Source organism: Ptychodera flava, chromosome 6 (assembly GCF_041260155.1).
Source record: "Ptychodera flava strain L36383 chromosome 6, AS_Pfla_20210202, whole genome shotgun sequence".
NCBI lineage: Eukaryota > Metazoa > Hemichordata > Enteropneusta > Ptychoderidae > Ptychodera > Ptychodera flava.
Genome location: NC_091933.1, coordinates 42,353,171 through 42,374,053, shown reverse-complemented (window position 1 = coordinate 42,374,053; position 20,883 = coordinate 42,353,171). Strand labels below are relative to the sequence as shown.

The 20,883-nt window shown below is 37.4% G+C and overlaps 1 protein-coding gene across 1 annotated transcript in view; it reads left to right on the top strand.

Annotated features, from left to right (window-relative positions):
• Positions 1-18,983, top strand: part of LOC139135850 (NUAK family SNF1-like kinase 1) — a 32,691-nt gene extending 13,708 nt beyond the window's left edge. Inside the window, exons 3-7 of the mRNA XM_070703600.1 lie at positions 7,086-7,237; positions 10,263-10,328; positions 12,864-12,983; positions 13,501-13,633; positions 14,798-18,983. Coding sequence (XP_070559701.1) covers positions 7,086-7,237; positions 10,263-10,328; positions 12,864-12,983; positions 13,501-13,633; positions 14,798-15,942 — 1,616 coding nt within the window. The 3' untranslated portion in view covers positions 15,943-18,983. The remainder of the gene's footprint in view (positions 1-7,085; positions 7,238-10,262; positions 10,329-12,863; positions 12,984-13,500; positions 13,634-14,797) is intronic.
• Positions 18,984-20,883: the final 1,900 nt, after the last annotated feature.

The window sequence follows — 20,883 nt, the reverse complement described above, 5'->3', positions numbered from 1 at the left end:
GGTTCTGTAATCCTAATATATCCCAAGGTTGGACTGTTAAGTTGTGCCATGGTCGCAAGTGCTAAAATTTTGTGGCTGGTCCCATGCTCAAGTCACTGTGCAACTGTTAAGCCCTTTATCAGTGTCTGTGTTTACAAACTTTGACAGCTTTCTGTCAATCTGAGATAAAAAAAAAGCTTTAGGAAAGGAAGGAAGGAAGGAAGAGACACCAGTTAACTAATGGATAATAATTAATCAAATGTTTATACGACTACAGATAAGCTCATTTTCAGGGTGATATTTTGAAGAAAACAGTACTATCCTATAGTATACAGCCAATGAGATGAAGATCCACAGTTCTGTTGTCTTTGAGTCTCGATGTAATGTCCAATTTTGTCCTTTCTTGCTGTCAGGATTTTCTCAGAATCAAAATAATGGCCTTATAATAGAATTGTACTACACTAGCATTACACTTATTGATAAGAGAGTACAGATTTATTACGGTCTTTAGGCAAGCAAACTTTTCAAAAGAGTGAAAGGAAAATGATCACCAAGCCACTATCTCTATGGGCATTAGCAGTCAATCTTGCAGATGGATTAAGAAAAGTTCCCATATTTTCCATTGGTTGGGTGCTCCAGTTTGTTTGGAGTTTCACTCCTTTCATGATACCATATAGAAGTGTTCACAATTTACCCTGTGGTTAGAAAGGGAATGTTTTAGGCACATACCACACATTGCTAGTCACTAAAACAGGCATTTTTACAGCAGTCTTCAGACCACTTGACTGAATGGCATGGCAAAATTTTCTGTGGATGACGTACATTTCAGCTGCTGGTGCTTGAATAAAAGAGACAGAACAAAAGAATGATGTCACACAGCGCTGGCCGCACTGTTGCATATCGATGATTATGAAAATCAGGAGAAAAACTCTCACATTATGCCAAGAGGTTAAATGGAAAAAAAATGTCAGCTGATATTTCAGCTGTTTGTACTAGAAAGGGAATTTGAAAGTTATAATTGTTCATTGAGTGCATTTGTAAAACAATTTCTAGACATTCATTTGTCATTGGTATGTTTAGAGTGACGAGATTCGTTTTATAACATGTCAAGTCAATTGACAAATTATAATCATGAGGCTTCTTAAGCTGCTTTATGTAAATTTTATTCCCATTTCTACAACATGTTAAGCTTTAAAGTGCTCATTAAACTCTGAAAATTTACACTTTGGAATTATTTTTATCACCGATGTGGGCATAAATTGTATGTACCATAATAGACCAGTACAGCTGCCAGGTTTTGTTTGAGAGGAAATTTGTTTTGCCATTTGTCCTGTGGGCATAGTTTGAGTGTTTTTCTCTTTTGATTTCATAATCATTGATATGCGAGAGTGTGACTCTTTTGATGTGGTTCTTTTGTGCAGTCTGTGTTTCATCACACCGTAATACACAATACAAAATATTCCTGTTCATTCATACACGCTTATAGGAATGTGAATCGCAATAGGAAATACAGACAGCTGTCATTACGTAAAAATGTTTTTGTTGTCAGTAAGGTTGATTCCTTTTCCTTTCCCATCAGGCAAAAGGGACTGCCACTATTGATGTATGTGGAGAGCCTTTTCTTTCAGAAATTGTCATCAGTGGACTATAATTGAAGTGTTAATCTTCATCAATGCTGACTGTTATATTAATTAACTGGTCAATTTCAAAATGCCAATACAATAGATATGAATTTCAATTTGATATACCTACTATTGGAGTATGGACTGTGACAATTAATACTTTTCTCTGTGTTTGGTATTGTTCTGCATCATAGCAAGACTGGCATGGATTTTCTAAATCCTCACAACTTAAACAGTCTAACGTCTAAAATGACAAATATGTCCCCAGATGAAGGACATATGTGTACATGTACCACATCCATATGTCTTTAGTTTGCCCCTGCTCTTACAGTTTGTATTGTTTCTGCATAATTACTATGAAAAAAAAAATTGCTTATGTGATTTCTCACAATTGTCATCTGTTTTGGGGTAAAAATATCACACTAGTGCCAATGAAGTGATTGGAAGAACACTCAAGTGTTTAAACTGAAAGTGTTTGTACTTGCCCTTTTGGCTTTTTCGGTCATCATCGCTCCTTTTCATGATAACAAGACAGAAAAATGACAATTTTCAACTTTGCCCAACTAGAGAGATATATACACGTGCAGTGATACACTTATATAGGACACCATGATCAGACTTGGACCCGACAGCAGAAACTACTTGGCTAAAACCGATAAATTTGTCACGGCATCTTAGACTATAAGGCCTGCCATTTGTTTCAATGACACGTTTTTGCAAGATGCAAAAATAAGTAGCGGTGTGAAATTACGCTTTTTTTATCGGTTCTTGATAATTTTTTAATGAGACTTTTTGCAGAAGGCTGCAGATTGCCGAGAGGGAGAATTTATCGCTGGGCTATGGCAGGGATACCTCATTGAAGGTGAAATAGACAAGCTGGAATCAGCTACTTGTTAAAGGAAAGTGGCTGATCAAGGTTTAGTCCGATAAAAGTGGCAATTCACAGTTTCCAAGGTCTCAGTGTAATAGATTTGATTGGACTCTGCATGCCACACTACTGAGCTGCAACTGCCACATAAAGCCGAAATACAGAAAAGCAGTTTTAGAAATAAGTCTCAGGTTTTTACAGTGTATTAAATCTTTCTGTTGAAAGTGTTCATTTATATACAATAAAACGTGATGTAAAGAAAAAGAAGAAAGTGAATTTTTTTCGTGAAATGCAAGAACTGAAAACCAACATACTGTTTCATGTAGGTACTAGGTTTTTTGTTAACAATTTCAGAATAACTATCATGCGTCAAATACGCAAAATTTTGCTCTGCCTTGCCTGTTCATAGTGTAGCATACCTAAACACCCACAGTGTCACTACAGTGTTTTTAAACGTACATAGTTTGTGCATGACGGTCATGCAAGTTTAACAAGCAATGTAGAACAGATGGTAATGATGGAAATTTCTTGAAACTGTTCAAAATGTGGCAAAAAAAATATTGAACTGTACTTTTCCTTCAGAACTAATGTTGATAATGAAAAATTGAATGTGAGAAGAATGGTAGTTATCTATGAAAAGCAAAAGTTTGCATACATTTACTACACTCACATGTACATTGCACTGGGTGACATGTTGGTATTAGTGGGACTATATGTTCTGTATCTGTGGTCAGCTTTGAGAGTTTCAAACCACTGTGTATCACGTTATAGAGATATCCAAAGTGTCGACCCAAGCACCCTGGCTGAATAAATCAGTGAGCGGTTTTCCATGGAGTGCTGAAACTGCTTTGCATCAGTTGAAGGATAAACCCAACAGACCTTGCATGAACCCAGTACTGCACCGATACCCTCAATATCACTTGTGTTATCAACAAATTTATTGGCCCAGTGCTACGGTTTAGATCTTTTGCGTCCGTACTCCGCTTTGCATTCCATGTAGTCAACGAACTGTAAAAACAGCCATAAAACGTCTTAGCCTGCCCCATTTAAGTCTAAATAGCGTTTTATAAAGTAGCTGGTTGTTGGAGGTCCGTGAGTATCGGTTGTGAGAGTATCTGTGTTCACAGTTTTGTGTGCGTACCAGTATGTGCGTGTGCACAGTATGTGTGTCTAGGTACATGTATGTATACATACATGTATATAATTATGCTACATGTATATTGTGATACAGATTGTGTCTCATATGCAAACATTGGTTACTTGGCTTTGATCAGTGACTGTGTAACAGGTGGATGCAAAATAATACATGTGTAAATTTGATCTGAATGAATACATTCTGTCATTTTAAGCAGTCAAAATGGTCTGATCTGCTTGTCTTGTCTGCCTGGTATCCTATACAGTTTATTTAGATTTCTGTAAACCCATAAGAAGTATAGATGTGGGACAAATGTCTTATTGGTATGTGGCAAAACAACTGATGCATCACTGGTATTCTAACTGATAGTGTTATCTGATGTGTGTATGTACATGACAAAATCAGTGTTGCTCTGTTTTCTGCTATCACTCAGGACAGTTTTTTACACCAAAGATTTCATTAACTAGTCTATAAAAGTAAATCTCAAGGCCAGAATCCAGGGTCAGTGCTTTCTGGAATGTGGAAAAGTTTAGAAAATGTGCTTAGAGCCTCACATATTATCATTCATCCTTGCAAAGTCTAGACTGTGAACCCATATTTTTGGAGAAAAATTTCAGTTAACTACCGATGCAGTGGCAACACTGGACCCAAACAGACCTTGCTTCTCGCTCAGTGATGGGTTTTGAACACTCATAAAACTTTATAACCATGTGAAGTGTATAAAATGCATCTCCTTGAATAAATATCTGTTAATCGTAAAAATTTGGCAAATTAATTGAAACGACAACTGACAGTGGAAAAATTCTTTCCTTTTATCATTTGAATGGTGCATGTTCACAATGGAAAGTTGTATTGCCTTATGTCATACTGACCCAAGGTGCTTGTCTTTGTGATGTCTATTTCAATAAAGGTCATGACCTACACCAAGAGGTCAGTTGTGCCCATGATGCATTAGTAAGATGAGGATGAGCTGTGGTTCAGATAGGGGACACTGTACCCTTGACAAACAGGGAGATAAAGGGTTGCTTAATCCCAAGGGAGATTGTCTGTATACTGATTCCCCACTACTGGCTTTGTGAAGAGTGTTAGGGGTAAGCATGTGAGTATCATTGTGTAGTGTAAAGGTCCCAGGGTGAATAGAATAAAGTCTTCCAGACTTGATGCAGATGATTGCCAGGTGTAGTAAGCTTGATAATGTATATACCATCAGTGTTCTCAGGTCCATAAAAGAAGTAACGCTAATTAAGGTACAAGTCACTGTCTGCGGCAAATAACAAGAGACCATAATGGTTCAAGTATTGTAGAAAAAGGATTATCGATTTGCAACACACCTGTGCGTACTCAATTTCACAGTGAGGGTGGAGTCAGACAAGTAGGTTAATTGTAAATCACATTTGGTCTGTTTGCGCACGTCTTGATGGTTTCCTTCAATTCGGGTTCATGGCCTTGACAGACAAAACTGACCGACATTTTGTCTTCTGTCCTCTACAGAGGCATTTTGAAACTGTTAGCAGCAGAATGTGTTTGCACAAAAATAAACTCTGAAAAAAGAAAGTTTCCTTGTCTCCCCTACAAAAATTCCACTGTATATATGATGTGGAAAAAAATCATCTCTACTTTATCTATACAGCGTATACTTTGTTTATGACTAGTTGATGTGAGAAATTCTGGTCTAACTTTGATACTTATGGAACTGCTAAAAGCTGGCTCCGGTATTTATGCTTCTCTGCATCACTTGAGTTGGATCTGTGTGATAAACCAGCTGACTTGATGATGTAGCTGTCTCTTCTGAGGAGTAATATGTTTACATGTGCTCTTGCGGTTGGACGTTTTACATGTGGAAGAAGATTAAAACAATAAAAGTTTCACTACCAAGTAGTGATGGAAAATCAATGTTATCTGTGAATGTACATGTGATAGTTTACCGTTGATAAATGGGTTCATTATGATGTATGAGTATCTAGGGACCTGGAAAATAGCCACTGATGATATCCGATATTGTCAGAACATACACAAATTTTAATCTGTTGCCCGTTTACTTGTACCTTTATGTTACACAGCCGTTGGAACAATTGATCTTGACATACTATATTCATTGATGTTATAATGTACTAAAGTTGTGTCCAGATACATTGTATCCTGTAGTCCGCAGTGATGTAGTTTAATATAGGTACTCAATTTCAAAATTTATCTGTTGATCTGTCAATTTCCTGCTTGTTTTCAAACTAAAACAGGCCAAACTTTGAATTAAGCAAACTGAAAGAATTGCACAGTCTCAGACAATCACAGCATGAAGATGATTTGTGTGTGTGTTTGGCCGTGTTATGCAATATCCTGAACTGCTCTGTGGTCAAAGAGTTTGTCCTCCATGGTCACAAGAGTAAATGCAGTGCCTGGTACCCACCAACCAATGATGATCCGGTGAATGGTACTTCTGACAATCATTATATCAGTAAAACTTCTGATTATCAGCTGGTTGCACCTTTTTCCTTGTCACACGTACATAGGCACAGTCCAGGATATGAGGGAGGGGGGGGGGGTAAGGGGAGGGGGCTTAATTGGACTGCATGGGGTCTCAGGAATGCCAGTAACAAAGTAGTCTTTCGCCGGTAGATGTCGTTAGCTTTCAAATGTTTTGCAAACCCGGTTAGTCTCAATCAACAGTAGCTTGTGGGCCGATCAATTTAGAAGCAAAGAGGATAGCAGGTATGAATTCATAGATGCAGTGGAAGCCATAGATGCTTGTTTATTGAATAAATTATGCCTCAGTGATACTTAGGTATTGCGGCCATCTTATTTCCGAACTTTCCATCTCTCAAATGCTTACAGGGTGAAACAGAAATAAATTATGAAATATCAATTGGCACAACAGTGGGTGACATGAAGTGAGAATTCAATCCAGCTGTACCCATGTTCAAATTGTTGTAGATTTTGATTGTCAATGTCATTTTAAAAATTCAGAATTGTCATCAACAAATGGATCTAGGATGCCAGGTGGATGTTTGTATGCGCTTGTTGTAATGCAGCTATCAGTCTGTCAAATATATCTACAGAGAGTACTTGCCAAATTACAGTTAAGAAATAGGGTGTAGATTGCATGATAGGAAAAAGATACACAGCATACTGAGTATGTCAATCATCAATCCTGTGACAGAATGAATTCTCAACATGAAACAATCACTCTTACTTAGACTGAAAAGTGGAGTGAAAATTAATCTGCCTTATGCTGTTTTGCCGCAAAATTCAAGATATCCTCTTGAAATGTATGTTATTAAATATACAGAAGACATATGTACATATAGGCATACCAAAATATAGAGGTACACCCCTATTTCCCACATATGATCCACCCATCCATTGCACACAATAGGAATGTACCAAAGTATATAGTTGTGAAAGGGGAAACTGATGTTAAACAGAATATATGTGAGCATTATGAAGAATATACCATGTTTTATCCAAAAACTTTGCTCTATTTCAGTGTTTGAAAGCAACACCAAGATTGTAATTGTGATGGAGTACGCCAGTGGTGGAGAGCTCTACGACTACCTCAACACAGTCAAGAGACTTCCAGAATCTGAGTGCAGAAGATTTTTCCGACAAATTGCGTCTGCTATTTATTACTGCCATAGGGTAGGTAGTCGTGTTTTAGGTCAAAATATGCAGGGAAAAGATACATGTCTGTTTTATTCATTGAACAATTCAATGGTTTTGGCCCAGTCAAATCTGTACCAACAGTTTTCCATCAAATCAATGATTGTTGAAGTGACGCCTGTATAAACATTTGTGGTGCATTTTGAGATAGCATGACTGAACCTGATGGAAAAGATTTGAGCTGCAAGCATGGCAACTGAAAGTCGACTTTAGAATATACGGACTTAAAGGGGAAATTTACCCTGAAAATTAATTTTGCATATTAAACTGATATGGTCATTGAAAGGCTTTCGAGTCGATTTTATTCACTTTCACTCACTGGCTAACAAACAGCGGTGTACTAAAATACCGGAAGTGACGTCGTAAACTTGGTCATTGAAGCAGTCGACGTGTGCAACTGTAAGCTTTTCCACTTACAGTGTACAGAATGGCTACAGAATAGGGGCCAAGCACTCGGTGTCGATGTTAAAGTCGAGCAGAAATAAAGTTTTCTGCGAATACCACTTTGAGAAGGACTGCTTTTACCGAAAGTTGCAAGTCCAACTACTGAACTACTAGCCTAAAAGAAAACTGCCCGGGGCATATCCAGCCCCAAGTGCTTTGCCTGTACATATGGGACTGTGCGTACGCTCAGGCACTAGAAACGGAACGCTGTAGACAGGACCGCTGGTTCTAGACTTATCATGGCTACATCGAGGTGTTCTGTAACACATTAAAAATGCTCGCACTTTTAGAATTAATGTCGATCTCTTTAGAGCATTGGCATTACTTCGGTGTCGGCATGATTTCACAGCGATTGGGTTGACAATGACAGGCATCAGATAACTTCGTCATCGGAGCTAGAATAGTCACTTTCCGAACTCGAGTCGCTGTAACTTTCTGACGATGTCAGTCTTGGATCATCGATTGCTCGTTCAGGTTTGAAGTTATTACCGATTATCTTCGCCATTATGCTTTTTAGTCGAGCGCTGAGGTTTGCGTACCGCGTACGCGTACTCTACTTGGCGTAGAAGAGCTTGGTCATAAGTGACCTCGCTTTGAACCCGCTGTGACTAGTAAGTTTGATACGTCACTTCCGGTTTCCGTGCGTTCAGCTTGTGGCCACTGCGCCAATACGCGCAAGTGAAAGTGAATGAAACCAACGCTATTTTGTTTATTTTTCACTAAATAACGACCTGATTACCTAAGAAAGTTTGGGTAAATTTCCCCTTTAATTACTAAGCGACCTGACACTCAGATTCTAGTGGTAAGCTGTATATATAAGCGCAGCTAGAGCTTGCTCAGATTGGCTGTAATTTGTGAGTAAACTTCATTTGAACTTACTTTCACATGGAAACTACAGATGACAGCAGATTACATCCAGGGACCTGACAATTAAATTCTGGGAACCTGTTTCTCATTTCTGGACTTCCAAATAACATGAGCACCAAGACCCCTACTTGTTCGCTGGTAGATTAAACATTGCCGGTACAGGTTTACACTAGTCATTGATTGTTAACCCTGATGGCTGTCTGACATTCTTTAACTGTATGGCGAAAGGGGAAGTGGATCTTTACTTTGAAATAGATCTTATTACTTCAAAGAAAGGAGGATGGTTAATATGAATGCAACACCAACACAACTTCAACTAGAACAGTCTGAAATTAGATTTACATGCAAGCATAGTTAAAAAATATTGTGATATTTACTGGAACAGTGTCAAAGGTCATGAAAATTGATATCATAGGCTGGGTGTATTCTCATGTGTGCAAAGGCAGATTATTATTAGGAGAACTTCTTGTTAATTTATGAAATCCATAGAAATTCTATCGGCCCTTCACGATACATATAGTACGGAAATGTTTTTCCCTGCGTCACAGAGAATTTGTGTGCGTCACTTGCATTTCACGTAACCTTAGAGGGCAAGCCACCCTGACATCAACATTTATAGGTACAAGTTAATATTGATGTGTTGCCAGATGGTTGGATTTTGTCATCACATACAACCCCACACTCTTGAAAATCTGTTTTGTTCCTTTCAGTTTTTCAGTTTAGCACATTACTTTCAATTTTCAATCAGCATACCCCCCCCTCCCCCACCTGGATTGAAGTTGACCTTCGGGTGTGAACTTTGCAGTGAGATCTAAATGTATATAGCAACCGTAGTAATCTTTGGGATCCGAACAGGATTAACGGAGATCTTCTCAGGAATGCCAAAGACCAAAGGCAGAAATTGTTTTTTTAACCGTTTTAGGGCAGAGCTGAGACTTGCTAAATCCCAACCACGTCTGAAAGAAAAATTTAGTATTTGTCAAGTGTTTTGTTTATGGCTCATTTGCAAATGTGTTTATCCTAAATTTTTGGCATGGTCAATATCCATCCACAGCTTGGAGACAAATATTTTTTTTATGGGAACCACAGACTATGTCTTGAGGATCCAAGTAAAGTTTTTATATTGTTTTTACCTCCAGCACCCAAGATTGAGATTAAACCAACGCCTTGCCAGTCACTCAGTAATTCTGTTCAGAGTGTTATTGTATCAGAACATTATAATCTTTTCTGCAACCTAACATGGTCCCTCCACTGGTATAACTTGTAACCTTTCCCCTAGAATATTTTGGAATAACCCTGTCATTTCAATGGTTAATATGGACCTCATTACAGACAAAAATGGGGATGAAACCTAGGTTAAAGTTTAACTGTCACCTGTTCCAATTTCGCTACAGTTACCATGGAAAGAAAAAATCTAACCAATCCGAGATTTTAAGCGGGTGGCCGCTTTTTAAAAACAGCGCCCTCGCATGGGCATTTTGAATACCAAGGAACGCCCCTTTGACCATATATGGGCATATTTAGATTACAGGTGACTGTATACCTTTAAAGATTAATTGTTTCTTTGTGACTCAATGATTTTGTACTGTAACAATCCAAAAAAGTGTTATTAATTGTGCTCTTATAATACCAAGATCCTTGCTTCTCATATACACGTATATTAAAGGCTGACATGATATTTCTCTTGTTGCAGAACAATATAGTGCACAGAGACTTAAAATTGGAGAATATTTTACTAGATGAAGACTACAACATTAAGGTGAGATATTTCTGTCAAAATTTCAAGTGTTTTGAACTGTCACTGTCTCCCTCCATCCCTGTGTAACAACAGTGTGGTATGCTTGTAGTGGTATTTATAGCGGATGTCAGGTGTCAACACACTGGCTGTAAATTTCACTGAAACCAACAAATACTTGGAATCATCCAATCATCATAGAGTCACTGTAATTTACATCATTACTTCAAATCACTGGTTGAATATCTCTTGTCAACATCTGTTTAACATTGCAACTTGAAAAAGCTTCAAGGAATGTATAATGAACAATTTTGGATGAGTTGATTTTTGTGCTTTTATATTTTTGTTTTAATTTTTTTCCAATTTCCATGGTTTCATCAGTAAAAGCAAATATAACACACAAAATTCCACTCACCCTTAGGGCAGAAATATTGCAATCGCCATATAAGATGGTCGAAAGTTTATATACTGACTTCAATGATGTGATGGTCACTGAACATCAAAAAACGTCTGACAGAACCTTTTTTGTCGATAAACACTCTCTGTAGAGGCGGCAATGTACTAATGCTGGGAATCAGGTCATGTGAGTTCACCAACGAGGACTCTTTGCTTGTAGAAGATTACAAATCACCATTTTCCACTTTACAGCCTGTTTTTAAAGTTCATTACAAAGCTCAAATCACAGGGTCTTTAAAGCATGGAATGCAGAGTAATCTCTATTACTTGAGGAGAATGAATCTGTAGTCTAATCCAAAGTCATTAAACTCTGTTTGACCTTTGGTGTGGCGGCTAGGCTGACCCAGAGTTGACTTTTCAGAGAATAGATGCCGCCGGGCAGTGTTTATCTTGTTTTGAAAATGGAAAATGGGAGGGGTGACCTACATAGAATGACGAAACAAGATCTTGCGTGTGGCACAGAATGGATTGGCAGCGGTGAAAGGTGGAGGGTGTTGAGATTGGCTGGTATGATACAATTGTAAGGAGAGGAGGTAGAATTACAGTAACCATGGTGATTTGGATGCCTGGTCTTGTCATTTAACTGTCAATCAAATTAAATAGGAATATGAACAATATTGTTGTTTGTCTATTTAACTTATAGCTGGCTTATTTTTGGCTTGTGATGTCTGCTGCCCCATTAGATGCCCTAATTGGATCAGTGACATCAATATTTCATGTCTATCAATGTGCCTGCGTGAATGTTTTCAGAACTGACGTGAATAGTTCAAGCCACTGATGGATGAATCTTCAAAACATCCGGTGTAATTAATCACCTGATTTGTCAAACTCACACCTGTAGGGTATTTGCTCTATCTAACATGATTTGAATTATGTTCAAATATTGCCTGAAGTGTAAATTATCATCTGAAATTGTCAAAGTTACAGTTGATACCGAATTACTCTTTCCATAAGAAACTTTGTCCAATAGACACAACGGATAAAATAAATGTGTAGATTTCTTTCTTAGTTTATACATCATGCCATTATTCAAAAATATTACAATAGTATTTTCTCAAAAAAATTCCAGCGATATGAATGATGCAGTATTTATCGTAATCATTATTACCCTATTCTTATCTGCTTTCTGGACATCCATCATTCAGTTGAAAATTACCAACAGCAGTGTCACTTTAATAGGTGTGCTTGTTACATGTTTTTTGGTCTTGGACGACAGTTGACCTTTGAGTATCATCAGCACAAAGCAAAATTTGACATTTCTCAAAGATGAAATGCAAAAAAACCAGTAACACTGGCCTTGCTTTCTGTTGAGCAGTTTTATCAAAATAACGTCAGCTGACTGACGGATGTTTGTTTTACTGCCCTATTTCAAAACACCACTGTGGGTAGACCCTGTGGGTAGACCTTCCATTGTGTCTATAAAACAGTGGTGTGCATTGTATTTGGGGAAAAAACAACAAAACTGGCATGACTGTGAAAGGTCCATACCCTTTGAAAGCAAAAAACAAATTTGAAAGAAAGAAAAAGACAAGTATGAGCTGGAGGTTAGGCTTTTGATTCCCTGATAGGTCATTAGCCCCGCGTCATCTCTTCGATCTAAATTTGCACCTGTTCTCAATGTTCTTAATAGGTGTCATGTTAGAAAAACAAACACACACCCTGACGGGTTTGTTTTGGTCATTAAAATTGACAAGTGATCAGACAATTTTCCATCAGCATGTTGACATTGTCAGTGAACTGTTTAATAGTACAGCAAGTCATAGTATTATTGTCTAGTATCTCAGATATGAAAATGTATGTATGCATTTATCGATCAAAATATAGATGAACTATCCACTGTTAATGTTACAATGTACTGGGTCTTCATTTTCCTGAATGCACATCAGAAAAGAAGAATTGCTTTTCGTAAGTTTTATTGTCAATGTGAGCAACGTTCTTTGATAGCATTACCATAATGAAAATTATTCTCCTCAATGCAATATACCCATGCTGTATGGCCATCATAGAAAACACATCATTTTTGTGTGAATATTTCAGTGAGACACATAATAAGAAAGTTTTTCCTAATAATTTTTATTTTTATTTTTTTACACTACCAAACAGATTGCAGATTTTGGTCTATCAAGCAATTTTAGCTATGACAGTCTCCTACACACTTACTGTGGAAGCCCGCTCTATGCATCCCCAGAAATTGTCAACGGCCAGCCTTACTATGGACCAGAGGTAAGAACAGATGGCGATTTCTCTGTTAGAGTAGCATTTCTGATGTTGTATATGTACACAGTAAATTCTGATAATAATGCTGAGACTGACAATAAGCTATGCCAAAAGCTCAGTCCTTTGTAAGCCCTCCATACAGTACATAATAATTCCTGGTATTCCATTGGAAAAAAGGGTATATTTCAAGCCTTACGAGTTACTTGTAAAATGATAGCAGGTATTGGAGCTTATTGAGGATCAAAATATGTACAGGACTACCAATATATTTACAGATGAAGGGGTTGAGGCTTTCTTTCCATTAATATTTCATGCTGGACAATTTATGCTCTGTCTAAAGCCCTATTTGTCACAATTTGACATTTTCAAGCTTTTTTGCTCATGTGAGGCCTGGGTGAAGGCTGTTATAGATGTGATATACTGCATAGTTGTTTATTATCCATTTACCAAAACTATACAATGAATGTCACATTTTAAAATGTTTCTCTTTCTTTCTTTCTTTCTTTTCTCGTACCAAAACAAGGTGGATTGTTGGAGCCTCGGTGTCATATTGTATGCTCTGGTTTACAGAACGATGCCGTTTGACAACAGTGATTTCACTAAACTCACAAAACAAATCTCTGAAGCCAACTACTACGAACCTGCCAATCCATCTCGTAAGTACTTGTAAAAGTCATTTCAAAGAAGCATAGCAGACTAATTTTACATTTGCAACATGTGAACAGGTTTGAATAATAATTGCTGAGGGTGAGTTCACATTACAAAAAATCTTTCAGATATATGCCTTGCATCAGTATTCTTCAAAAACATAATCACAGCCTCAAGGTTGGTGAAATACTCTTTGACTGTTTGTTTGTGCACTGGTTGACCCTCTGTTGTGTATCTGTCTTCAACCTCCACCATGAATGCATACCAGATTTTCAAGCCATGCATTCTTTTCCTGTGATGTTTGTTTTGTGAGGACATTGTGTTCTGCCTTGTAAGTTTCAGTGAGCCACTGATTTGGTGAAAGTGTTGGTTGACAGCAATAAATTGTTGTTGGAGAAGAACAAGCTAGGAAACAAGAACTGCAGCTGTTGTGTGTCATACTCTCTGTGTATTTTAGAATCCAATTCTCTCAAAAATCTTCGGAGGAATGATTATATTATATTGACTCAGAGATTCATAAACTCTTGTCAGACATTTTCACAAGAGACCACATGTTTATTTCGTAAGAGGTGTACATATTTGATCAAGATAACTTTGGTAGGGAGAACTTCATCTCTCAGAATCAATTACTACAGCAGCCGGAATGGTTGAGCAATGGTCGTAGCAGAAAACTCACTTGTCCTCTAACCGAACTCACACACTCACATGAAATGCAGTATTTTTAGCAGATAGAGATATCTCTGTGGCACTTCATGCTGTACATTTGCCCTAAGTAAACAGCATTCACTTTGCTGTCTTGTCATTTTGAATGATTACCCACTTCATACACAAATTGAAACCACACTCTTTTATCTGTTTGGCACATATCGTGTGGTCTTAAACGGAACAAAAAAATAGCATAGCATGGTAGCATGCACTCAAACCGAGTAACCAGTGATGACAGGCATTTGACATCTGGGTCTTTTCTGGGTGGTGCTGGTTCTGTTTCTCAGTCATGTAATTGTGATAGATACATGTCTGTCTAAGGGAGAGGTATTTTAGCATTTTTGAAAGTCATCTCTGGGTCAGAAGTAATGTGTGGCACTTTTTGAGGGATCAATTGGTTTGAAGAGACGTGTTAATACTGAAATAGATAGTTTTCTAATTTTTTTTACTCTTGTCTTTGTGTTTAGCTGCCTCAGAACTCATCCGTAATATGCTGACTGTCAACCCCAAGAAGAGAGCCACCATTGAAGAGATCTGCTCACACTGGTGGACCAATGATGGGTGCGACATGTTGCTGGGCAGCCAGGGCCCGTCGCCAAGGAGATCCCCGATGATGCAGAGGATCCTCCAAAAGATGCACAATGTGTCCCTCTCTTCAGATGAGAGTTTCAGCGACAGTGACATAGTGGAGGGATTTTCTGTTGAGAGGTGCAGGAGGTCGTTGACTCCCTCCCCACGGCCGCAACGGAAAGGAATACTGAAAAATGGCATGACGGACATCATCTTCGGGAATGTTGACTCCTGTGGTGAGAATGAGGATGAGGTACTCCCTGGGAAGCAGGGCATCTTAAAAAACAAGCAGGAACACTTTATTCGTGTCATCAATATCAATGCCAAACCCAAACGCAGCATTCTGAAGAAGCACAGTCGGTACAAGGGAGCCGACAGCGGATGTGTGCTGGATGACTCGGGCCATGACAACAGAGATGAAAATGATGAGGAGGACAGGAAAAGAAAGATTAGCAGCAGCTCATCAGAGAAAGTTGATGACGAGGACCAAGGAGTCAGGGACTTAGATTTCAGTGGCTATGATCTTCAAGATCCATCATACAAACATACATGCACTATCGATGCCACAGTCAGGCCGAAGGGAATACTTAAAAAGCACATAAAAACAGAGTGCAGAAACACATCTCACAGTATACAGACTTACAAGTACACACAGACAAGCTCAAGCTGTACACACAGTAGCTCAAGTAGCAAAACAGTTGTGCGCAGGAAAGGAATTCTCAAACACCACAGCAAGTACGACAGTAAACAGCATGCAACTGAGAAACATGCCCAGGACAGAAATTCATCAGTAGACAAACAGACAAGCACTGCTTGCCTCTCCTACCAGAGCCCTGGTCTGGGAGATTTAATCAATGCCAAAGACAAACAAATCACAGCTGATTTCACTTGTGGCAGTGCCGGCAAAATCACAATCAAAGTAGAGTGTATTGACGATGACCCTGTGAATGGGGAGAATGATAAATGCAGACGAGAGCAGGAGCGAGAGGAAGCATTAGACGTGTACAAACAGGCTCTGAAAATCACACAGAGCCTTCAATGAGGACAATCACAGATTAATTCTTCTTTAAATAGGGTTCAGAACCTCTGACAAGGAATTCAAATCTGCAGTGTGAGTTTGATGTACGCCCTCTACAGGGCATTTGAACCTCTTCAGTTTGCCTGTTTGGTTGCTCCCTTATTTATTACATACCAATTACTTCAAGTCAAATAAAATTTGATAATATTTATTTGAATTATCAGAAATACTTTGCTGACCAAATAAATGTACAACTCTCTTTTTGAAAAGTAAAAATGATTTTTTTTTCAAAGTGATATTTACAAATAACCTTCAAATGCAAATTAAAGCTCCAAAACTATATTATAGTGTGTTAACTTATCTTCAAGCAAAAATAACAAAATCTGCCAAACATGTAGATGTTAGGAAAGACCTAGACAAACACAGCTCATAATCTGAACTGATGTGATTGTAGATAACGAACTCTTTATTTGACTAACTTTAATCAATCTCTAGTCATATTGTGAAATTTATACGTAAATCGAGAACAATCGAGAAAATTTGTTTCCAGATCATATGCAGGTGTGTCAAATTAAAACTTGTGATATTGTAATGTTTGAAGACGAAAGCAACTCTCAAAAGTTGTCAAAACTCAATGTAATGCTCCATGTAAACCCAAGTTACCATGAAAGGAAATATTTGCAAACCACACAGCAGTGGTGTTTATCAAAACTAAATTTTATTGAGTTGAATATTGCAATATACCAGTCTTTTCCTCAACAGCAATTGTTTTTAGTATTTTTAATATTATTGATATGCAAACGCTAACTGATATTCAGTCATACCATTTTATTGTGTACGTTTCTGTTGTGCCATAGTGTATTCCAGTTCAAAACTCAATTGACATTCTTGCCAGTTTGCACCCTACAAGTATGTTCATCCACTTTGTTTTTGCCGTATGTAATATTGTGCAATGCCATCACTGTTCTTGTGAAGATCGATGCAATATTGGCCTCATTTTAATAGTCATGATTTGTATGAAGTCTGACCTTTCGTTTTTAAGCAATTGCCACGTGGTGGCGCTCTTCACTTTGATATCACTGGTTGACCGGTTGGGGACAATTGTGCAGCTAAAGGATTACCAGTGTAGGTGTGTGACAGATCGTAGTTCCATCCATGTAAGCTGCAGTGAGTGGACGATGAGCTGACTTTTTTCCACAGTATTGTAAATAATTTATCTTTTAGTTTTATTCATAATTTTTAACAGTGTGTATATCTTAAAGTGATACTTTCCGAATTTCATAACCCACCCGTGGGGATAAAGTTTAACAGATGTCAGAAAAGCATAAGTCAAAATTGCCAGTACTGAGAGCTCAAAAGTTATGATGCATTTGCCTTCTATCTGAAATACCACTGAAATTGTTGAACTGTAAAATTAAATCAAAAAGACATTATCTGCAAACAATGTACAGAAATTAAGAATGTTAATTAGGGTTACAGGCCGGCTTGAAATAATGTTGGTTGGCTAAGGTACTTTACTAAAACAAGGATATGTTTTTTCTGCAACATAAAGCCAGGAGTTTTGGATAAATGAGTTGTTTTACATATCACATACTTGTCAGCTGTGGAATACACAGAAATGACCACTGATTTAGCCGGCACACAGTTACTTTTGAAGTAGTGCACTTACATTCAGAAAGTCTGAAACTTTTGCTCAAACTTTGCTGAAGGAAACAAGTATAAACCACTCTCTTTCATAAGCAAGGCAAGGGTTAAAATCGTGGCTACTGTGGAAATAACCAAAAATATGGAACTTGTATTTGAAATTCAGAATGGCTGCTAAGGGGTAAGGGGTTATTCTTTGATTTTTACAAAAACAAAATGGTTAAAACTTTGTGACTTCCACAGGCTTCAAAATGAAGCCAGACTGTCCTGGAGTTGCATTTCACCTCAAGGTTGTCAGAATCTATGAGATTTCTGTTATTTCTATGCAATATTTTAAATTTATTTCCCTCACAGATCTTTCTTCTGATTTCCTGAGCATGTAATGTACTGTACTTTGTAATCCATCTGAACAGTGTTGTCTCTTTGACAAGTTTCAGATTTTTGAAACATGCAGAAGTTCCCACTAGGTGCAGCAAGATTTGTCAAGAGAAGATATGCCTTGTTTTGTTTCATGTGATGTAATGTCCTTTGTGCTCCCCGTATTCAACCTCTCATGGCAAGAAAGTGCTTCTTCTCTCTGAACACAGTGGTCATGTCCCTTCTAAGTATTATGTAGTTGTCTTTCTTCAGTTTCAGTGATTACAAATAAGCATACCTTGGCTTGTGTATTTCTTGCTCTGTTCATTTGTGTAACATTTCACTCAAGTTATATGCTTACTCTTGTCAGGCTGTTGAATCAACCTCATTCTGTTTGCAAGTTGTGCCTCCTGTAGTTGTCCAGATCAAAACATCATTGAATTGAATCAGCAACATTGTTCACCCTTTGTTGGTATGCTATCATGAAATTTGTATCATTTTGTGTTGTTGTTCTTTGAAGTTATGGATACAGTATAGCCTCCCATACTGTTTTGGTTAAAAAAATACAATAAATTTGATGAAATATAAAGTCTATTCAGTAAACAATATTCAGCATGGTGTATTTGGATATTTGACTTGATTTCAACAATCTGTGAAATTCAATAACTGCAGTGCCCTGCTACGTTTTTACAGAATAAACAGAACAAGTTGTTGATTCTCAGCTAGCTGTAGTGGTAGACCTAAAAAAATTAAACACACCAGTCCTGTGCTATTAATCAGCCCTTTGGTGAAGGTGCCTTTCATATGAATAAATAGAAACATCCTTCATAGAACAGTGTTGTAATGTATTGAAGCTTGGTATGGGTGTTCTTTAGTCATATTGCTAGTAGTTTATTGATGTAGTCTGACTTGGACTTGCCCTGCAGTGCATGTAATATTGCTGCAGGCCATGTTTTATAATTTCCACTGTACACTCTCCTTTAACAAAGGGTGATGTCCTCGATGCAACTCAGATTCATCAACTTTGAAATCAAAATAAAATGAATATTGAGTCAAAAACCAAATATGATTGTGTATGTGATATTTTAATTTTGCTGGCAAATGTCTCAATGCAGTTTTTGCAAACATCAACAACAATATAGAAAAGCCTCCTTTCTAGTGACTCTCATTCTTAGCTCCAATAGACAATAGTCTGTAGAAGCTATTGGGATGGGTTTCCAGCAAGCTTAAGTCTGTATGCATGTATGTATGTATGTATGTATGTATGTATGTATGTATGTCTGTTGGTGAGGAAGTCATCTCTATCCAAATATCTTCATAACCACTGGTCAGACAGCTTTAGCATTTAGTGTACAGGTCCCTTGGGGATGACCTAACTAAGATTTGTTCAAACTGTGATGAAATATGCAATTTTTGGTCATAAAAACTTTTAAAAATCTTCTTAATTGCTCGTCAGACAGCTTTGACATTTAGCATACAGGTCCACAGGGATCACCTTATTTAGATTTGTCCAAATTTTGATGAAATAATGCAATTTTAAGGCAATTTTTTGTCATGTTTGGTTAAAAATCTTCAAAGGTTTTTGTCAAACAGCTTTAGTATTTGGTGTACATGACCCTAAGGATGACAAAAGAGATTTCTTCAAATTATCCAAAATCTGTTTCTATGTTTGAGGCTTTTTTGGTCATTTTTGATCAATTTTTTTTTTCTTCAAAACCCCTGCTTTGACAGCTTTGATGTCTAGTGTACAGTTCTCTTAGGATGACCTGAGTCAGATATTTTCATGTAGTGAGAAAATGTGTTTTCGGTTGACCAAATAGACATCTTTATTGGCTACAGATTTCGATCAAAATTTTGAAAAATTCTGTAAAAACTTGTCTGGGTTACATTATATAAAAACGACAAATATTGACTTTGGCACTCAAAGGGTTAATTACATTCACCAAAACCAGTCAAATCCAATATTCTCTCCCATGTTGTATCATGAAAATTTCCTTCTTCCAAGATTCACAATTATCAGTGGTCATTGGACAACTAATTTTCTGCTTCCAACCACCACATTCATTGTGCAGTGGTCAATGTTGACTACCCATCTCTCTGATGATATACAAATTTGCTCCTTCCAAGCTTCAGATTTATCAGTGATAATCGGACAAATGACTAGTGGTTTTTTGCTTTTGATCACAACTTAACTTGCAGAGGACAATGTTAATTTGCAATATATTTTGCTGACAATAATTGTTAAACCATAGTATACATTTTCATCTAAAACCAACAAGTATTCACATATAATGTTACATGTACTACTTACGCAACTAGGAAATAATTGAAATTGGAAAGTTAGTGGAGCTGTTGCTTATTTCATTCTTATCAGCTATAATATTTGCCATGTATATTGGAAATTTCATGCCTGGTTTGTCTGCGTATTAATTAACTGTTTAAATTACAAAAAATTTCAAGTTTGGACCACCAAATTTTTACTGTTGATCACCAAAATTGAAAACTGGTTGTCAAACTGGACTACTGCCCAAAAACTGAAAGTCCAAACTCTTTGCAAGCACAATAGCACTTTTAGCTCACTAGTTAATATAGCAATACCTCTTTTTGTTTGCAAGATTGGAGCACTACTGTGCCCAATGGTGGTATGTTTCAAAAATGGCTGGGAGAAGTAATTTTCATACTGATGTTATTAGTTATAAATTATTGTTTTGCCAAAAAACAAGCTCATACCTATCCTCAGAATTCTCTTAAATATCACAGCATAGCTATATCAGTCGCTTGTTGAAACATCTATTTCCAGGGATTTGAACTACTGACTGCTATGCTTGGTGAATTAGTATCATAGATATTGTGAATTCAAACCCCTTAAAAAGTAATGCATCCAGCAAGACTGCATCAAATTTGATGACACTTAGCAGAGATGTATTGATGCTGAAAGGCATTGAGCAGTATCAAATTATTGCT